This window comes from Lontra canadensis, unplaced genomic scaffold (assembly GCF_010015895.1).
Source record: "Lontra canadensis isolate GAN:19392208 unplaced genomic scaffold, GSC_riverotter_1.0 scaffold23, whole genome shotgun sequence".
Taxonomy (NCBI): domain Eukaryota; kingdom Metazoa; phylum Chordata; class Mammalia; order Carnivora; family Mustelidae; genus Lontra; species Lontra canadensis.
Window position 1 is genome coordinate 12,878,674 of NW_022631017.1, and position 21,374 is coordinate 12,900,047.

A 21,374-nucleotide genomic window follows, 5' to 3' on the forward strand; every position below is an offset into this window, starting at 1 on the left:
AGTAGAGCCATCAGGATCCTGACTAAATAGGAATAATTTGGGAAGAGCTGGCCCATGTTTTCCATTTCACCCCCTCTTCTTGACCCCAAACAAACAAAGCACAATCTACAGATAAATGGTCTTGTTAAAGATGGGGACTAAGTGCGTGCATTTTTAGTCCCACTCTCTCCCCCAACCTTACTAAGATGACAGTAGAAGAAAAACGGTTATAATCTTACGAGTACAAATACATCAGGAAAATAAGTTTAGTGCATGAAACATTTGAGGGAAGCAAAGCGGATGGAGGGGTGGTCCTTCAGCAGAGCTGAGAGACAGCTGGGCTGCCTGTAGGGGGAGAGGCAAGAATTAGGCTGTGTTTCACTAGAAAACTCTCTACAGGCTCTGCAGTTGGAGGTAGCAGACATCTCTGAATGCTGGGATGCGGGGCAAGCCTGGAAGCAAGAGGAATGTTTGGAAGTTTATTTTAGGAGCTAACTAGATCCCAGGTCCTCCCACCACAGCAGGAGGCTTTCCACTGTAGAAAACACACATGCGCACACACACACTCACACACACGGAATTAGAACAACTCCAAGTTCAAAGATATCAGTCACACTCAGACACCGTGCTGCAAATGGAGAGGAAAATTAAATGGGAGCCCCTATACTCAGCCGTTGGACCTTCACCCCCACCCCTCTCACCTCCCTGAACTGAAGCTTAGGCCCTGATAGCCCAGTCAGGACACCAGCAGATTCCTCCCTGGGGAAAGTGGAGTGTGCCAGGGAAGACACCCAGATACTGCCCTTAGGGGATTTGGGAACCCCCAGTGAAAAAGCAGGGTCCCACATGACAACCAAAAGGAAGCTACCACAGACACACAGGTTCCAGTCAGCCTCTTAGAACTCACTGTTAAATAAGAAGACCAGCCAGAAATCACCACACTGCTTGAGAAAACATCTCACATTACAAACAGATCTCAGAACAAAGAGGATAAAGGAAATCAGGACAATGCAGGAAGCAAATGAATACTTTAAAAAACTATAGTTAGTGTCCTAGGAAAGATTAGAGAAGATTTTGCCCATATGAAAAAAAAAAACACAATATTATTTTAAGCAATCGAAACATAAGAATGATTCCATGGAAAATTAAAATCTTAAATTCTATTTTAAAAATTACAGAAAGCTCCCACAGTTGAGAGCACAAATACAGAGTTGGAAAATAGACGAAAACTGCTAACAGAACAAAAGGATAAAACAAAGCGGTCCATTATCCAGCTAATAGAGTTTCGAGAACAAGGAAATAGAGGGAACAAAGAATTTTATTTATTATCAAAAAGTAATATAGAAAAATACCCAGAACTAAAAGGGGTGATTTTCCAGACTGAATATCCAGATTGGTAAAAAGTACCACAGATAAGAAGTTCCTAAAATTTTCCGGAGAGGAGGGGCAGAAAGCAGGTCACTGATCGCAAGTCCAAGAGTCAGAATGGCATAAGACTTCCTAAAGGCAACTGTACAAGCTAGAAAACAAAAGCGAAGGGGTTTTCAGCCTAGAATCTACCCAACTTATTCATCAAGTGTGAGGGAAGAAAAAGGACATTTTTTTCAAAGAGAGGGGTAAAAATGAGACTTTTGCCTCACATGCATGCTTTCTTGTGATTTCTCTCATTCACAACCGAACAAAAAAGTCATGGAATAGAGGAAACTAAGGTCCAGCAAAGAAATCAGCAGGGTAAATCTGAAAGGAACCCCAAGGATAACAGACATGCAGGGAGCCCAGAGGACAAGCGCCTATACTGGCTCCAGGAGGAGACTGTCCAAGAAAAAAACCTGTCAGATGCTGGATCAGCAGATCTATTTAACCCCAGGGACAGAAGTGCTACAATTCTGTCAGAGGGGAGGTATATAAAAATGAAGCAACTGGGGAAAACAAAAGAGGCATTTATTATTCTTGCCCAAAGTGGGGAAGAAAACACAATCACAGCTTTTGAGTAACTCAGCTCTAAGTAATAGTCATAGTAATGTAAGTCTGCACTATTGATTAATCTGAAAATATTGATAGCGGTCGGAGGATGGGGAAACACACTTGCCAATGTATAGGGCTGGTGGGGTATCGTCTGGTCCTGAGTCAGTCCAAGACAGTTAAATTCTCACCTCTCATAGGAGGGAGTCAGTAGATTTCCTCCAAGACTGAAAAAATCCATGCGCAGTACTATACATGGAGTGTGCAGGAGCATAGAAGTAAATACCGGAAGAAACGTATAGATGCCTGCCATGTGGGAATGAGGCAGGCTTTCACTATAAACTGTGTTTTCTATTTAAGTGTTTTAGTCACAGAACATGTACTTCGATAGAAATAAAAACCAATTTTTTTAATCTACAGATTTAAATATTAGTGTCTTGTTTCCTCTCATGTCTTTCTCATCTGAGATAGAAGGTAAGTTTTCACAGGTGTTGTCACAGCTGGCCCTGATTCCACAGTCTTTGCAGGTGGGTGCTGAGGAGAGAAGACCAGGGAAGACCAACACAGACTTGTGGCCAACACAAGTTTGAAATGCCTATGAAAATCCAAACAGATAAGCCAACTGGGTAGGGACAGAGAGTAGTCAGTAAAGACATGAGGGCTTGCAAGTATCAATTTGGTACAGACAGGCACATAGATTAAGTATAGAGAAAGATGTGCCTTTCCAACGCCACACAATCTCTGTCCTCCAGGAAACATGATTTTGGGAGTGAGGTACCTATTTTCCCACTAAATATTAAAAACAGCCTCAAATAACCAGAAAATGCCGGAAGTTAGCCCAGGATTCTAACTGTCCTAATCCAACAGAAGGAAATACAAGAGTTCTTTCACAGAAATCTTCAGAGGTTCGACCATCAACCCAAACTGCAGCCTACTGAATTTAAAGAAACTTAGTGGGAAATTATAGGGCCTTTGCATTACAAAACCAATACGGGGACCTCATTTCCTACCTTTGTCATCCGGGCTTTACGCAAATAGGTAAGAAGGTCTCCTCCTTCCATCAGTTCCAGGATAATGTACTGGGGTTCGTTCAGCAGACAAACTCCAAGCTGCTTCAGGATGTTAGGATGGTTAAATTTGCTACAAGGTGGAAAGACACAGGCAGGATGACATGACAGCAACAGGCACCCTGGCCAAGGACCTTCGGGAAATAGAGCAATTCTTTATCTCCATTTTCCTTCAAAACTCCTGTTTGGGTCCGGGGCAGGAGTTGTTTGGTTTTTCCCTAATAAATGAAAGTCTCTTTTTCCAAGAACTGGTCCATGTGCTTGCCTTAGAGAGATGATACGGCAACCCCTAGTGGCCAGCTCCTATGGCTGGAATAGATGATCTTTAGAAGAAACGTTTATAGGAAGTATTTTATGTTTTGGTAAAGAAAGTAATCTTAACTACTATCCTTCAGAAGATACTTGAAAGAATCACATTTTCAGTCATCCCAAGTATGTAATATAATTCTCTTCCTTTTGGAGAAACAATTCAGTCACGCAGGTTTGGCTTCCACCATTTTCTCAAGACATCAAACCAAGAAAGCCCTGATCTAATGATTAGAACCCACAGCTGAGACCCCCAGGGGCTTCTGCCTCAGGCCCTCCCTTTAAGACGCCTCAGAGCACTTCTCATGACAAGCAACTGACTCTAACCTTGAAGACAAGTTTACTAAGACTGAGGGTATTTTTACTGACATCCCTGTACTTGGACTTGGCCCCCTTACTCCGGATATTCGAGCCACTACCACATGTTTAGAAGAACATACACACGTTCAAAGCCAAGCAGCTTCAGACATCACACTGCTTGCTGAAGGTCAAAAAAAGGAAGAACTTTTGCCCGAGGACTGCCTGTTGGAAGTTTGGTTTCTATAGAGCCCTTGTCACCACAGACATATCTATGTTTAAACTTAAGCCATGTTAATTTGAGGCATGATCTGTGATGTCCGGTCATTCTGAATGTTAAAAATTCACCAATCAAATATAAAAGCTTTCCACTCTTCTTAAGGGAAAATGAAGCCAGGACTACCCCAATACCTCATCAGATGTGCCTCTTTTAGGAATTCAATCTTCTCTTGGTCTGTGGAGCCCTTCTTCAAAGTCTACACAACATAAAAATAAGCCAGGAATCAGTATAGCAGACATTTCTATGAGTTCAGTGCGTTAATGGAGACCATCTTTGTTTTGTTTTGTAATAGTCACCCTCAAAGCTGGAAATAGATCATGGCTAATATATGTGCATGTGTTCTGTAAACTCATTCAAAACTTAGCCGATGTTAGAACTAGTGTTCAAGTGGGAAAGCCTGAGAGACAAAAGACCAAGTAACATCTACTATTCCCTCCCTCCAAAATTCCCTCCAAAAATGTAGAAATTTTTAAAAGTGTAGTTGTGTAGGCCAGTTTCTTAATTTTCAAAGTTTTCTACTCAATATCTGTTTCTCCCTGTTTCCTTATTAATGACACTATATTTGTCTCTTAAAGGCAAGATGCCCAGTTCCAGACAGTTTGGTCTAAATGAATCAGGAAACCTGTGTTTTGTAATTCTCCAGCCTCCCTTGAAAATAGGGGTGATCATCTGAGTCAGTTCTGGTCAGTGAGGTGTAAGGGGGAAACTGCTGAAGGGGAGAGAAGCTTGTGGAAAACTTCCACTTTTTGGAACATATACATCTAAAATCATTCTTCCCCCTTACCCTGACCTGAATGAAGAACCAATGTCTGATCTTTGGCAACCATCTTGGGATCATGAGGTAACACACGTGTACAAAGTCAAGAGAGTTTCAGATATCCTGGCTCTGACCTAACACAGTACTGCACCAAAAACCAGCAGTCCTCTAGTTATGTGGGGAAAATAAACACTTGTTTACACCAGGTAAGGCTAAAGTATTTAAAGCACTTTTAGATTGCACCATTTGGCAGTGGAGAGGATTTTGCCAATATTTCTGGTTGTATAGCCCTCTCTCAAAGCAACAAATTCCTAACAAGCAGTGGTCAGGATGTTGCCCAATTACATAAAAGATTCATCCTCCCTCAATGAAAAGGTTTTAGACAAATATGAGAGTCTACCCAGCATTTCCTTAAAACTACATTCAACATATACCATGAGAAAAACTGTGTCGCACAGGGGTCAGCAAACTATATCTTAGAGACCAATGCCAGCCTGCAACTTTGTTTGTACAGCTTGAGCTCTGAAAATAGTTGCTCAGTTTTAATTTTATATTTTACCAGCTTTACTGAGGTATAAGTGACACGTTACATTTTCAAATGGTTGGAAAAAAGTTGAAAAGAGGGTATTTCTTAACACATGAATATGTTAGGAAATTCACATTTCAATTCTCATAAACAGATTTTTACCAGAACATCGCCACCCTCTTGAGTTCACATATGGTCTAGGGCCACTTCACTCCGTGAGGGCAGAGCTGTGTAGTTGCAACTGACGCCAAATGGCCAGGAAGCTCTCTACTCTCTGCCCTCGTACCGGAGACATGGAGAACGTGCTTTACACCCCTGGTCCTCTTATAGTATATTCAAAGGGAAAAACCACCTGCCAAGTCTTAGCTAATTAGTAACCTTAGAGGTAATGACGCATTAGAGAGCTTATGGAAGAAATGGAAGAAACATTATAATTTCTGTTGTTATGCATGGACTTCCAACTTCAGCTCTCTTTTCGCTCATATTTTATTATAGTTTTATCCGCGTAAATTCATATAAATGTGAAGATCCAGCACGTCAAGGAATTAAAAGCTCCATGTTACCTTCACTGCTACTTTGGTTTCTCCACTTCCAGCTCCTAAGATGTCTACCGCCGTCCCTTCATACACTTCTCCAAAGGCCCCACTTCCCAACAGGAGGTGCAGAGTCAGTCTTTCCCGAGGGAAGGCAGGAAGACTTTCAATCTCCTCTTGGGTTGGAAGAGTACTGGAAAATAATATTTTTGGTGTTCCAAAATGCACTGGTTTACAAGTTGGTGTTGAGTGTTAGTGTTTGAGAAAGAGTATGAGAAAGAAAGAGATATCCCTTGATTTTGCAACACCACTCTATGTAATATAATGTAATATAATGACATGGATTCCTATGTTTCTATTCCTTCCCTATTCCACCATAAGGAAGGAATATTCCTTCCTTATTCCAAAACACAGACAGAGCATATCACGTCACTTCTAGGTGCCATAATCTTGATAGAAACATGCCTTTGTGTGCATAGCCTCAAGACTTTTTACTGTAGCTTGTTTTGTTGAAATTATGAGTTATTTGTTTCTTCAGGTAATCAACTTAAGTAAAAAGCTATTGCAAATTAGTAACAAATACATCTAGGTTTATGAGCCTAAAAACTTTCACTTTGGGGTGCCTGGGTGGCTCAGTTGGCTGGGCGACTGCCTTTGGCTCAGGTCATGATCCTGGAGTCCCGGGATCAGGTCCCACATTGGGCTCCCTGCTTGGCGGGGAGTCTGCTTCTCCTTCTGACCTCTTCCCTCTCATGCTCTTTCTCTCTCATTCTCTCTTTCTCAAATAAATAAATAAAATCTTAAAAAAAAAAAACTTTCACTTTAACCGTTTCACACACCTGATCTTTTGTGTAAAACAAAATTTAGTATGACTACAGTAATCAACTCTTTCTCCATAACTTTCAGAAGCCAGCTCTCACTTGGAATATTATGAGAGGGAAAAAATTGTCTGCATTCAAAATGCTTTGAGTCCTTAAAAGAGAATCTTGAATATCAAATGTGCTGAATATTTCCTCAAGGAAAAGTCACCTCTGAATCACTAAATTAGATCATCCCTGTGTCTACTTCAAATCTTCCATTTGTGTATCTTCCATTTGTATAAACTTCAAGGCCTATGACTACATAATTCCTTGTAGCTGAGGCCATAACATGGTGTCTTACATAAACCACAATACAGTGTCCTGCATAAAAAGATATTTAAATATTGTCTTTAATTATTTTGACTACATCAAAAACTAATGACATACTATAAGTTGGCTAATGGAATTAAAAAAAAAATTATGATGACAGCATAAGTTCAAAACTCAACTATCCTAAAGAGCTTTTGTAGGCAATCACCGTACAACTTCTGTAAACAGACTCAGATGGACTTAACAGTGCAGGCATGGCACCCTTGGGATTCCTCTCTTCTGGATGCTTCCAGGTGAACCAATCATGCTACCATGTTCTCTTCCATACAGTATTTATGTCCTTGTTTCATTTACTTTATAACTATGTGACAAAACACTGGAACATGATAGAATTTTGCTTATTTTCTTTAAGATAGAATAACCACATAGATTGCCAACGATCTCAGGTCACATTTGAAAATGGAAAGGGATGTTATTAATAATCATGCTAGAATAATGAGCATAGACCAGGACAATCATGGGCAGCAGGGGACCCATGGGCATTCTCTCTATAGTTGTCCACTCTTCATCTAGGTTCCCCGTAGTGATGGCCCAGGTTACATACTGTATGGCATAGCAGGCGTTAGCCAGCCCTACTCCAGCCGCCAGACCGCGGAGCTCAGCCAACTCTTTGTCTTCGTTTATGAGACCCGTCAGCCCTTCTCTGGGAGTTTTTTGACTTTTTAATTTTCTGTGCCACACTATAAAGAGAAGAGGACATAGTTTACAAAACAAAACATTGCTTTTTTTTCTTCAGGAAATGTTAACACTTTAAGTGTTTACATATAAGAACACCATGGGTAGAATAACAGAATTTGTTTGAAAACTCTGTCCATAATAGAAAAACTAATTAAATCAGGTCCAAAGACTTATAAAAACTCATAACTTATACCACATAACTTCTTATTTCACGTTTCAAACCAAAGCTTTATGCATCTTTTATTGCTGTTATAAACGAATTGAAGAATCTTAATATCAGAACTTATTTCTCGAAACCACCCTTACAGTCAACATAAACCAAAATAAATTTGCATTATAATTATTAAATAATTATTTGCATTATAATTAAATCACAAATTTATTTCTGAGTCCAGGTCTGTCCACATTCTACTCCTATAGGCGACCTGAGGAATGCTTTCAATTATAATGGCATGCATTTTTTTTTAAATGCAGAGTACAGGAATTTATGCCATTGTTGTTCATGCACACATATCCAAGCCTACAGAAAAACTATTAGAATGAAACCCACCAAATGTTAGTAGTGGTCCTCTCAGTTGTGAAATCATGGATGATTTATATTGTCTTCTTCATACAATGAGCAAATACTATTTTCATCATCATAAAAATAAACAATTTTTGGAAGATTAAAATACAATTATGTCATAGGATCAACCATCTATACTAGAACATTGGTTCAGAAGTTGAAAACAGCAAGGATGTTTTTTAAGATGATCGTTAAAATTTGAATTTTATCCCTTGGTAGCCTTTATATCCAACGGGTTAGCATTTAATTCAAGTGAAATTCCACCTGAAGGACCATGCAGGGAAAGATTTTAAATACATTTGCTAACGCAATTTTTCAAACCTGAAAAGCTGTCCCTACTGCTTTTCATTTTTTTAAAGGCCCATTCTGGCCCCCATCCCCTGTGATCCCTTCTGAGACCCTGACAGTCTGCTGATCTCTCAGTTCTCAATGTCTAAGACCAAGTGTAGATCTCAGTCTGCATTTCTACCATAGTGCCCGGCACATGTCACACAGGTACATCTTACCTGCCTCATTAAATGGCAAGCTGCCAAGGTCAGCAACTGTATGTTACAGCTTCATATTTCCCTCTGCTCCCAGCAGGAGGCTAATACTGCCTGTTAGATGCAACCACTCACCAAAGCTAAGGCTGTAGATGTTTATTTTTAAATCATTGTTTCAATTTTATATTTATAAATACCACTGCTGAGAGCCCCAGAGCAATACAAATATGTTTAAACAACTGTTTTTCCTTATTTTAATAAACTCAATCTTTTCTCATGCACTCACCCGCTCCTACTAGTAAAACCACATGCACTGCTCCTAAAAGCAAAGAAGCAAATCAGCTTAGCTGTATTAAAAAAATTCGTTAAGTTCCAAATGGAATGAAGACCTTTAAATCCTGAGAAAGTCAGATATCCATAGGATGTCTTGAAAGCACAACAGGTTGTCTGAAATTATCTCATGCTCACCCACTAGAGTGACAGGTTTGAACAACGGTGATGTACACGTAGGCAAGCAAAGGTCAGATGAAAGATTCTTCATGTAATTCTCCTTCCCAGTAGGAAAGCAGACATGCAGTCAAGCCTATATGCCAACTGCCAAATATACTACAGTGATACGTGTCATTCTGGAGGGGCTGGCTTAGTGGCACAAGCATCAGCTGTGCAATACTTAGACTCCCTGGAACCACAGGTTAAGATCCTGGCAGGGCCAGCTGAAATTTTTAGCTTTCCAAGTTAACTGAAGGAGTTCCAGATATCATCTGGGTGGAATCCGTGAAAAGAAATCTGAATTCAAGTTTCAGTGTGCTGTCTGATAGTTTACAACTCTGATCCGTTTGGGGAAAGAATAAAGATTTAGACTATTTAGTAAAATACTGGCTTTCTTTATCCTAAGAGAGTTTAGCTTTATGTTTGTAACTTTTCCTTAAACTTTCCTTTCTAACTTTCCCTTCTATATGAAAAAAACAGATCACAATTTCCTAAATATGTACTTGAGCATTCTTTTCTGGTAAATATCACGCCTTTCTTTCTTTCTTTCTTTCTTTCTTTCTTTCTTTCTTTCTTTCAATATTTTATTTATTTATCTGAAAGAGAGAGAGAGATTGAGAGAGAGAAAGGTCAGAGGGAGAAGCAGACTCCCCCCTGAGGGGGGAACCCAATGTGGGGACTCAATACTGAGACTCCAGGATCATGACCCAAGCCAAAGGCAAATGCTTAACTGACTGAGCCACCCGGGCACACTATCATGTCTTTTTCATAATGCTTTTGTATGTCAGGGACTCATAATATCAGTAAGTGATAGGATGACCAAATACCTTATAATGCAAACCAGGACATTTGGGGCACTGAAAGTCCTACTAAGGTTTATACTGAAACAACAGGAATGAACCGGGATGTATGATCACCAAAATAACCCTATAGCCCAATATTTGGCCCCAATATTTCTGGGGTTGTTACTGTATTTTCTCATTAAAATAAATCTTAAAAAATAAAAAAGACTTCTAGGACCTGCACATTAGCATAAAATGAAGATTGGGAAATAGCTACCTTTTTATCTACCTAACAAATACTTCTGCTTTCCTGGACATGATAAACGAGCAAGGATTTGAAGTAAGCAAGTCAGATGTCTGAAAGCAAGAGTAGACCCTACAAGCCAGAGATGGGTCATCTGCAAGGGAGGAACCTTGCTCCTTCCTAACCAGTCTGTCTACCTGCCTGGAGACCCAAGCTATCCCAACCAAGGACTGTCACTGGTCTCCTATTAACCCTACATTTTTTTTTAACATCTGGAGTTATTTTTCTTTTGTTTATTTTCAACTATAAGACAATCTGAAACAAATACTGGTTTAAAGAAAGCTAAAAGTTGGCGCCTTTGTAATTAGTTTTATACCAGTTTTGTACAAATATACCATCAAGTGTAAATACAGATTATATTTTTCATAAAATAGTTACTCTAAGATCTGAAAACAATTCACAGAAGTTAGTGCTTATGAAAGTATAGCCAAAGGTAACTGTGAAATTTATGCATCTATTTCATGTGGAAGGTTAAATACACTAAGATACACTAAGTGATAAGTCAACTAATATGATCAAGGTTACTACCTGTATTTTTTACAGCTATTATACTTACCAAAGACCACTGGGATTGTAACAACCAGAAATATTCCAATTATAATAGTAAGTACAATGCTTGTTTCTGGTATCCAAAAACCATCTAATAAAATAAATGAAAAAAAGTTAATTTGCAGAATAAAGCTAGGTATTTGCCAGATATGCCTGAACTAGCTCCTACCAGATTTCCGCAAGCCAGTTGTTAAACCACTGGTAGTTTGAAATCACCCACAGCAAGAGTGTTTAACCCCACAGGAAATCAAAGTCAAGGTTTAGTTGGGTTTGGTTTTCCAAAGATCTGGCTTACCAATACACCATTGTGAACCACCCAGGTTTTACTTCAAAATAGCTGAGGAAACATGCTTAATCTTTTTAAGGAATTTGGAACAAAGACGTCTCCATCTTCAAATATAATCAGGGTTATTGTTTCTTCCATAATATCTTGATATACCTTCAGTTCTATGAGTATTAAACATAGAAACGTGATACCTTCTTTTGGGTAGTCTCAGTTGAGGAGAAGGCAAACATGTAGGGCAGAGCTCAGCCAAGCATGGCATGTGGGCCAAGTCTAGCCACAGTCTGATTTCTACTGCCCCTGAGCTAAGAATGATTTTTAACTATTTAAAGTATTATTTGAAGAAGCAGCAGCAGCAGCTACAGATATCAGATGTAGTCTGCAAAACTTAAAATATTAACAATTTTGGGTTTCCTTCAGAAAAAAAAATGCTGAGCTTTTATCCAGATAATTACAATACAAATAAGAATGATACAAATATTACATAGAATAATATAGGCTGTGTGTATGTAAAAGGCAATAATTCATCTTGCTTAAGGAGCATTAGTTAAGCATCAACTATGGGCTCATTTAAGTCAGGCCTTGAAGGATGACAAAAACCTCAGTTGACAGAAAGTGAGAGAAAGAAAAACCCAGCTGAGGGGTGAATGGCAGGTGGTGGGAGCCCACATTCTAAGCTGAGGGATGCAAAAGCTAAAGACCTAGTGTCATGAAAAGCTTTTTACCAGTCTGATATGGCTATAGCATAGGGATAGATGTTAGAAACAATGAACCGCATTTGGAGGACAAATCATGGAGGGCCTTAAATTCCACACAGAAGTTTGTGCTTGATACTGAAGGCAGGGAATCGAGATCCATTTCAGGGATTTCAGAGAAGGGGTTAAGTAATCCAGCTTGTGCTTCAGCTAGATCAACTGTCAGCAGTGTGATTAAGCCAAGAGCACAGGCAAGAAATGATAACCTAAATGTGGAAAGCCAAGGTGGGAATAAGAAAAGGAACACTCAACAGACTGAAATCAAGATGGTAAATCAACAAAACTTGGTGCCCAACTAGAGGGAGAAATTAAATATTGAGATTTCTATCCTATATGATTAGACAGATGATTTTTCATAATCTAAAATGGGATACAGCGTGGAAGATGTAGAAAGCATCATTTTAGTCCAGTTGTGTAGAATATTTGAGTATGGGGAGCAGGAACATAAGGCTGGATCCAGACCAGACTGTGGACAGCGTGGGAAGCCTATCCAGAAGCATGGACTTGAGGCACTGGGCATTAAGAAGTAGCTGATCATTGCTAAGGAGAAAAATGACACAAGGATGCTGATGTTTTAGGAAGATCAGATCAGATGAAATGAATAGTTCCATAGTCTGGATGATATACACTGTCATCCAATTTATTTCTAAGGTTAAGAATTGACTTATCTTTATCTCAGAACCTTTATCAGTTAGTATACAGACAGATATGGTAACATACCTCCAACTAATATAATATTCTCACTGATTCCACTGTAGTCACCAAATCCCAGATTATTTGCAGCTACTACTCTGAACTGAAATGTTCCTTTCAGGTTTTTGGTCTTCCACAGGCAAATATTACTGCAGGATCCATTAAATGCCATCTTCCACATTAAATTCTGCTTCTGTGAATCATTTGAAATGCCCTTTCTACCAAAAAAAAGAGCAAAACGGTAAATATAAAAAATATGAGATAATATATGTGTTATTTCTAGATGCTCACATACCATTTTAATGACAGAGCTCCAGAGCATCTCCTAGGGCACACTTTACCCTTGATCTCGTTCTTCTCACGTGGTTTGGCTACAGAACACAGAATAACCTCATAAAGTCATTCTGGCAATGCATGGGAGCCAACCAGCTCAGCCCATCAGGAAACTAACAAATAATCAATGGCCAAGACAAAGCTAAAGTGGTTTCTTCCCACTATTAGAATGTGTAAATTTTCTTCAGAATTTCAAGCACACAGGACAATTAGCCCATAGTTCCCAACCTGGAATTCTTTTTTAATTTTTTCTCAATTCTCAGTCTCTTAGGCCATCGATAGCTTATGTATACTATAGCTGGATAAAATAAAATACAGGACATGAAACTGATAAAGAAGGTATAATAGTTGGACTACCAAAATTATCCTTATACCGGAGATTCCAAGGTGTATTGCTTCCATTTGTATTGGTCTACATGCCACCTCACATCAACCCACATTATTCTTTATATGAAACATCAAAAGAGTACAAGAGTGGGGCTCGAAAGATGTAAATGGAATCATAAACTGAAGGAAAGCTCGAGGCCTTCCAATTACCTCCTCTCTGATACTGAAGAACTTTTCAAAGTCTGGGACTTTTTAGACAACAACATTTTTAGGACTTGGTACCTACCCACAGTAGGCTTAGGGAGAGCTAGTTCTACTCCTACCAACTGGTCACCTGAAAGGGATGGAAAGGCTCAGCCTTTGAAGGACAGGGAATGGGCAAGAACATCCAGAGGACCAAGACAGCAGATTTGCTCACAACCGTTACCAGGAGCTCAGTGTCCTAGGGACCATTCTGCATAAGACTCTTTATACAATGTTTTTGTACATTTTGTGAAGTCTTGTGTTAGGCATTGGCACTTCCATTGTTCAACCCAAACAACTCTGATCCAAAAGAAAGAGACCCTTAAAAATGTATAAAATGGCTCTTCACAGTGACCAGCCACAGAGAAAGAAAAGAATTCTGACACTGGTTGAGCATCTTCTGTTTACAACCCACCATAGGGGTGGTCCTTTTCTCTTTGTTTCATTTCATTGAGTTTTCACAACAACCTAAGGAGGTAAACGCCATTGTCCCATTTTATAGATGGGAAAACTTTAATTCAAAAAAAGAATAAACAAGTATTTAAACGTGCGGGCTCTGTGTTGAATAATGTCTCCCCAAAAGTCATGCCTACCCAGACTTGGTGAATGTGACCTTGTTTGGAAATAAGGGATTTTTAGATGTAATCAAGTGACGATGAGGTCACACTGGATTAGAGTAGGCTTAAATCCAAGACCTGTGCCTTCTTGAGAAGAGAGAAATTCAGGCACAAATACACCCAGAGAACACCAGTTAATGACAGAGCCAGAGACTGACGTGATATATCTACAAGGAATACCAAGGATTGCTGGAGAAGTCTGGATCCCTGGAGGCTAAGAAAAAGCAAGGAAGGATTCTTCCCTAGAACCTTCGGAAGGAGCATTGTCCTACTGATAACTTGATTTCAGACTCCTAGTCTCCAGAACTGTGAGAGAATAAATGTCTGTTGTTTTAAGCCATCCAGTTGGTGGTACTTCCTCATGGCAGTCTTCGGACACAGTCTGTCCAGCTCCCAAGTTCACACACTTTTACTACTGTTCCCCCGTGCCATCAGCAAGAACCTGGGTATACCAGTATTCTGACTGAAGATGGAACTTTGAGATACCAAAGGTATAGCAATTCATCCCATTATCCCATCATCCTTGTCCTGACATAGAGGCTTAGGGCAAGAAAATGCAAAAAAGGTATGGCGCTATGGGCTTAAGGAATCACTGAAGGAAACACGCTTAAAGGGTCCTAGCAAGACGGTGATGTTGATGGGCTGGTGAATATTATTATAGTCACAGACCACCAAGATGGTTCAGTAGACTAGAATGTATTTGACTCTGTGTAAAAAACAGTAATAGGAATTTCAAAGAGGTTTCAGTTAGAAATGCGGCCAATGTAATTCTCTACCATGTGCAGGAAAATTTGTTAAGGTTATGGGAGTACCAGAGAAAGATGAAGCAAAAATAGATCTAACACTCAAGTTGCCAGGACTATAATTATGGAAGTGACTTTTGTCCTTGGAGCTTCTTAAAAGATAGCTTCATAGACCTGTGAGGGGAGTGTCTGTGAAATTTGGAATTCTCCCCTCAAGCTGGCATGAAATCAGTCCCTCTGAGCCAGTTCCCATTTACAGAGCTCCCCATACTGGCCAGCTTTGGGGTTGCTTATGTTCGTTGGCTGCACGGTTTTCATTAAAGGCACAGTTTCAGACTCTTGGGAGCACACTGCGAGCTATAATCTTCACAATGGACGAAGAATCCTGTGTGATCTCTACAGGTCAGACCATTTCAGACCTTGACCTGTTTGTACATTCTGAAAATACCTAGTTCACTGCCAGTTCTCACTAGACATTATTTATCTTGCTAAAACAAATTATCATCAGAAATCCACACGCATACCATCATCTCATATCGAACATCAGCTCAGCTTCTTGAACGGAATAGATATTAAATAAATATTAACTGCATGTGCCAATGATTGGATTATTTCCATAAAGTTCTGACAAGTAGTTGCAGATTTCCAAGAACAATGATGTGATCTGCCTTATAATTGGAGTGCCAAGGCAGAGAACATAACGGTGCCCTCAAGGTCCTTCAACTGAAGATCCTTCGTATTTACTTATAAATACACGTTCATAAATATAGTTAATTTCAATCTAATAATACCTTATAATTAACTGCTTAGTTCTTTGTAGTTTACAAAGCACTTTGGCAAACAGACGTACCTGATCTCAAGGATATAGTACACAAGCCGGCTTCCGTTATCTTCAGCTTTTTCCCACTGTATTGAATCTTTGCTCCCTTCTAATACTTTTGGAATGCCTGGTTTACTTGGAACTCCAGCTTTGGGAACATAAGAAAATACTGACTAATAAGTCAGAAGTATAAAATATTCTGCATAGCATCTTTCTATAGAATACTTTTCCAAAGAGGAAAGCTAAATACATTAAAGAAATATTCAAAAATATTCTCATATGAGTGTGTATTTTTAAATGAGTATATGAAGTTTTTACAAGTGATGGATTAGATGGATTCTAGCTCACCACAAAGTAAATGATGCAAAGAAAACTACTGTAAATTTGGGAGAATTTCTTCCTTGATTCTATAGGGATCAACTTATAGGGATCACTAATTGACATTCTTTTGGATTTTTATTTTTAGCATCTAGAAGATAGCAGTCAGTGAGTAAATAATGTTGAACACTCAATAACACTGTTTTCATTTCGTTCTCACTGCAAAATGTCACAGCCAGACATAAAGCAGAGGATACTGAAAGGTGAAATAATCTTGCCCAGTTCAGGGTTCTACAAGACCAGGTCAGTATTACCTCATTAATGCCTGTAAGGACTCCTGGTTCTTTTCAGGTTCTTCACTCAAGCTCTAGAAATAGTAATTTATACCTTTTTAAAAAAAGGTTAACCTCTAGGATTGGTGAAAGAAGTGGTAAGAGAGGCACTGAGAAACTTACAGTTTTTTTTTTGTTTTTTTGTTTTTAATACTGAGGCTGTTAGGACTCACCTTTTGTCTTAAAGCTTTCTGGGAGTGAGGTGCTGTTTTCTCCTGTCCTATAAACCACCACTACACGGACAGCATAAGACGTGTAAGGCTGTAGATCTGTGATGTTACACACATAATCTGGGCCTTGGATACATGAAGCATTAACATGGGAGAACTCACTGTCCTTCCACTGGAAAAAGAAGTAATATTTTTTGTTTCTTTAAGAAAACAACATAGAAATTCACAAGTCTATGGCAAGCCATTAAAAAATTAAATCAAATATATTTTCTGTTAAAAAAGAAGAGCTTCTTTATGAATGTTTGATCTTAAACATTATCTCTACCACTGACAGCCATTTTATGTTGTTTGTTTGTTTTGTTTTGTTTTTTAAATATTTTATTTATTTATTGGACAGACAGAGATCACAAGTAGGCAGAGAGGCAGGCAGAGAGAGAGGAGGAAGCAGTCTCCCTGCTTAGCAGAGAGCCTGATGCGGGGCTCGATCCCAGGACCTTGAGATCATGACCTGAGCTGAAGGCAGAGGCTTAACCCACTGACCCACCCAGGTGCCCCCATTTTATGTTTTTATGGGGGTTTTTTGTTTTTGTTTTTCTGCTTTTGTGACAAGCTATAACTGACTTGAAGGATGGTTTGTAGGATGAGTCCAATGAAAGACATGAATCTCTTACTATATATATTCATTATGGAAGATTCAAAGCTTATCTTTTTGTTATCCCTAATGGCAGATACCTACCTTAAATCAGGATAGCTGAGAATGCAAATTCACAGCTGAGGAACCATGATGGATCAGAGCAATGATATTTTCAATTCTGTGTATTTGCTAATTAATAATGTATTTTCAAATTAATAATATTTTTACATATTTTGATTCTTTCAAGAGGTTCACCATGACTTATAAATGAAAACATTTAGTTTCTTCCTCCAAATCTCCTTTCAGACCTCTAACCAGCATTCCTTATGTTTAGACATACAAAACCCAGTTCCCGAAAAGAAGGAAACTTCTGCCATCATCATTCAGCTACCAAGTAGCGAGGTTAGAAGTTAAATTTAGGAAATCTTACTTCCATTCCACTGTAGATACCGGGTCTCTATTTATAGCTATCTTACACTTGCTTTGTGCATGGCTTTTTAAAAATCTGTGTATTTGGACCCTTGGTATCTTATTTGAAAATGGAGATTTTTTTTTTTTTAGTGTATGAGTACGGAAAGACAGAGGATATGGCGTTTTGTCAAGGGTTCTTAGCGTATTTTCTCCAGTAGAGTTTCCTAAGAAGGTCAGTTTCCATAAATAAACCTTACTTTACATCTCGTTTTTCATTCCACACTCACAAGGTCATATCATTTCATTGGATGGACACTTTATATTAGTTTCTATTCAATAAGGAATGATTCCTATGGCACCTTCAGGAAGTAGACCACCTTGTTACAAAAAGAAAGAGGCAAAGGGTGGTTGGAAGGAATGGGAAAAAATACAGAAATGCTGATGTCTGAGCCATTGCCTGCTAAATTCATAAATGGACCGATCCCACTATGACATACAGGCTTTAGAAACAGATACATTGTGTCCACAATATTTACTCTGAACCATGGGAAAAAGAGACAGAAAGAGAAACAGAAAGAGACAGAGATAAATATTGATTTCTGGCTCAAAAATTTTAGCCTTTTGTGGTCCTGGCTCCTTAATAATCTGCTGTAGAAACTATCATAAGTGAATAGTCTAGATGGTCCAACATTCCATACCACCCAGAAATGATCAAAGCTCCTTGGAAGGTCAGATGTGTGACCAAGGGTTCTGCTGGAAAACTGTCGAGTACTGGCCTCACCACAGCAATGAATGTTCTGGGCAGACCACCAACTTGGAGAGGAGCCACGGCTACCCCAGTAAATCACAAGGGAGTCAGGACCTTCCATTTGTCAGAGGCCAACAAGTGCAGGGGTAATTTTCAATACCACAGAGGGATTTTCAAATTATTTGGGCGGGGGTGTGGAGGAAATGGTACAGACTATCATGTCTCAGAGAATGGAACTTCAAAAATGTTTGGTTCTGGTAAGAATTTTCCTGGACGGTTGAGAAAAACTCAACTTTTAATGGGCTTTCATGAAAATAATTTACCAAAGTGAAACTACTTGTTTCTCCTCAATCTTAAGTTAAATATGTTCTTCTTCTATACACTGTTGTGATTTAAAAAAAAAATAACTGCGGAATTTAAGAACTAGTAGAAATTTAGCCATGTGGTCTAATTCCTTCATTTTCCATAGAAGGAAATTTTAACAACAAAGATGAAAACAGGAAGCTTATCCTTCTGTTTTCTTTCCTAAAAATTATTTTTAAAAACTATTAATCAAAAAGATACACATTCACCCTTAGCTCTCACCCCTCAGAATTTCAGTATGGAGTTAGAGCATTACTCCTAGTTGTCTTATCATTATGAGGTATGTTCAAGTTACTCAAAAAATACAGAACTTTCTGACTAGATGTACTCATCAACCCTCTCAGAACACAGCCTTCCACTGGGCTCAGCAGTTAGTGCTGTACCAGGTCACAAGTGTGAAAATTACTGTATCCTACACCCTCGGCTTCATAATTTTATAAGTGGTGGATTCTTTAGCAAATGCAGAGGAAGTTTTGAAATAAAAAGCACTGCATGAAAGTCACAAGGACTGAACCAAGCAGGCTCAGTCAGCTGTCCTGGTCCCAAACTTTGAGGAGTGGGTTGGGTGCCTTAGTGACTCATATTCCTTCCATGGACAGCACCCAAGTAGGACTGGTGTAGGATGAGTCAGCCCCCAGGGCTCTTCCCTGCCTGGCTTGTGATTTCTGACTCACTATGGCACTTGTCTGGCTCTCCGACTTCTCATCAGTAGAAGGAGGGGCTTAGGATCACCAACTGTAAGGCTTTTCCCCATCTCCTTTCTTTGACATATGAAATAAAGTTTACATCCTCCACCTTGCCTTTAAACTGAGGTGCATTGAGCTTACTTTAACAGATGTCCAAAAAAAGGTGATCCTCTAATTTAATTGCATTTTTATAAGATGACCATTTTTTAAATAGGCAACAAATCATCGTAAACATGCTCAATGGAAAAAGTCCAACTAAACTATGGCCGTTGGTTTTGTCAATTTGACATTCACTGCTGTTACTCAGTTTTCATAGATTTTATCTAAAGGATACAAGATCATAGAAAATATCTTACAGGGGCGCCTGGGTGGCTCAGTGGGTTAAACCTCTGCCTTCAGCTCAGGGCATAATCCCTGGGTCCTGGGATCAAGCCCCGCATTGCTCTCTGCTCAGCGGGGAGCCTGCTTCCCTTCCTCTCCCTCTGCCTGCCTCTCTGCCTATTTGTGATCTCTGTCTGTCAGATAAATAAATAAAATCTTTAAAAAATATATCTTACATACTAAAATTTAAAAACATCCAGAGGAACAACTCCATTTGTTTTTTTAAAAAACCGAGGCCATGACTATACTGCTTCATTTTTGTACAACTGAACAAAGGATTCCTAAGCAATCTTTGCAAATGTGGACACACAAAATACATACTCCTGAAAATGAAATGTAGCAATTATTTAAATAATCCATTTTAAGTGGGGCAATATGAAAATCAACATAGACTTTCCCCAGCAGTGAGTTAATTAGATTAATTGATGCTTTCAAATTCAGTGGGTATTTTTAAATTGGATAAAGCATGAAAGTTTATCACCCAAGATAAAACTAGTTTAGAATAAACTCATTTAATGTTTTACTTCTCTCCTGTTGCTACACAGCCCTTAAATGACAGAAAGAACATTTCTAAACAAGGTTTTGGGTGTTGTTTGTTTGTTTGCTTGTTCGTTTCTTTTATTCTTTTCATAGAAAACACCAAGTTGCTATGGACTTTAAGCTGGACAGCCGCGCTGATGATATCTAAACTAAGTGAAATATTATGAAAACCAGTAAACCATAGTTTATACCCTTTTCCATGGAGCCTTTCAAGAGCAAACTAATCTCTCTGGAAATTGTTTCTGTCAAAAATGAGTCTAGATAGCTTCTGTATATGGCAAACCTAAATCAGTGAATATTGTCAAATATATTGTTGATTTATACAAGAGAACACTCTAGACATATGAGCAAGGTCTTCTAATTTATCCCATGGCATAAAACACAGATCTTGATGAAAAGCGTATGGTGAGATCTACCTTCTGGAGTTCAACCCAAAATCTGGTCAGGTTAACATCAGCTGGAGCCTTCCAATCGAACTGCAAACTAGTGTTCTCTGGAACCAAGGCGTAAGGTTTCTCTGGTGTGTCAAACATTTTGACAGTGACAGGATGACTCTCTGCACACCACATTTCCTCAGCATGGCAGGCCAGAACCTTTTTGTAAAAAAGAACAATTACTTAACCTCTTCAGAGCCTTACACTTGAGAACACCAATACAAGAGCCCAAGATGCTCACTGTACCTTTAACACATACAGTTTTCCACCAGACAGTCTAGTGACAAGGAGAGCAAGTCTTCCATTTGGATATTCACTTTGTCTTAGAGGAGTCTCTGGAATTAGAGCCAGATGTGAGATTGCCAACTGATAGCGGACTGACTCTTGAGGTCCATTTGGCTTCTGAGATTCTCTCCAGGATATGACGAGGCTGGTGTCTGACTGCACCATTGTGTTAATGAACCTGACTGCCTCTGGCACTGAAATAAACAGCAACAAATGACAAGAGATGTTGCATCAACAAGGAATGAGGGAAGAAGGAACGGGGTCTTGGTTGTGGAATAATCATATTACGTGAGTAGAACAAATGACAGATGTTCCAAAGGAAAGCCAGTCTCTCATATCACGGTAACATAGAAAGTTAACAGACTGCCTGAAAGGCTCTTGCTTATTTTTGCCTTAGGACTAACTCATTCTCTGGCTCCAGCTCAATGATATGGCCAATGAGGATGAATAAACCCATTCAGATTTGTTTGGGGAACGTCATCAGAGACATCTGAAAGAAATGGCATCACCTC

The 21,374-nt window shown here is 39.1% G+C and overlaps 1 protein-coding gene across 2 annotated transcripts in view; it reads right to left on the reverse strand.

Annotated features, from left to right (window-relative positions):
• ROS1 (ROS proto-oncogene 1, receptor tyrosine kinase) overlaps positions 1-21,374 on the reverse strand; it is a 111,293-nt gene that overhangs the window by 21,067 nt on the left and 68,852 nt on the right. For both annotated transcript variants that reach the window (XM_032862387.1, XM_032862388.1), the window contains exons 30-39: positions 20,824-21,056; positions 20,560-20,736; positions 16,384-16,552; positions 15,591-15,708; positions 12,505-12,695; positions 10,754-10,837; positions 7,442-7,577; positions 5,738-5,900; positions 4,023-4,087; positions 2,952-3,081 (exon numbers count right to left, since the gene is read on the reverse strand). In XM_032862387.1, the coding sequence (XP_032718278.1) occupies positions 2,952-3,081; positions 4,023-4,087; positions 5,738-5,900; positions 7,442-7,577; positions 10,754-10,837; positions 12,505-12,695; positions 15,591-15,708; positions 16,384-16,552; positions 20,560-20,736; positions 20,824-21,056 (1,466 nt within the window). The remainder of the gene's footprint in view (positions 1-2,951; positions 3,082-4,022; positions 4,088-5,737; positions 5,901-7,441; positions 7,578-10,753; positions 10,838-12,504; positions 12,696-15,590; positions 15,709-16,383; positions 16,553-20,559; positions 20,737-20,823; positions 21,057-21,374) is intronic.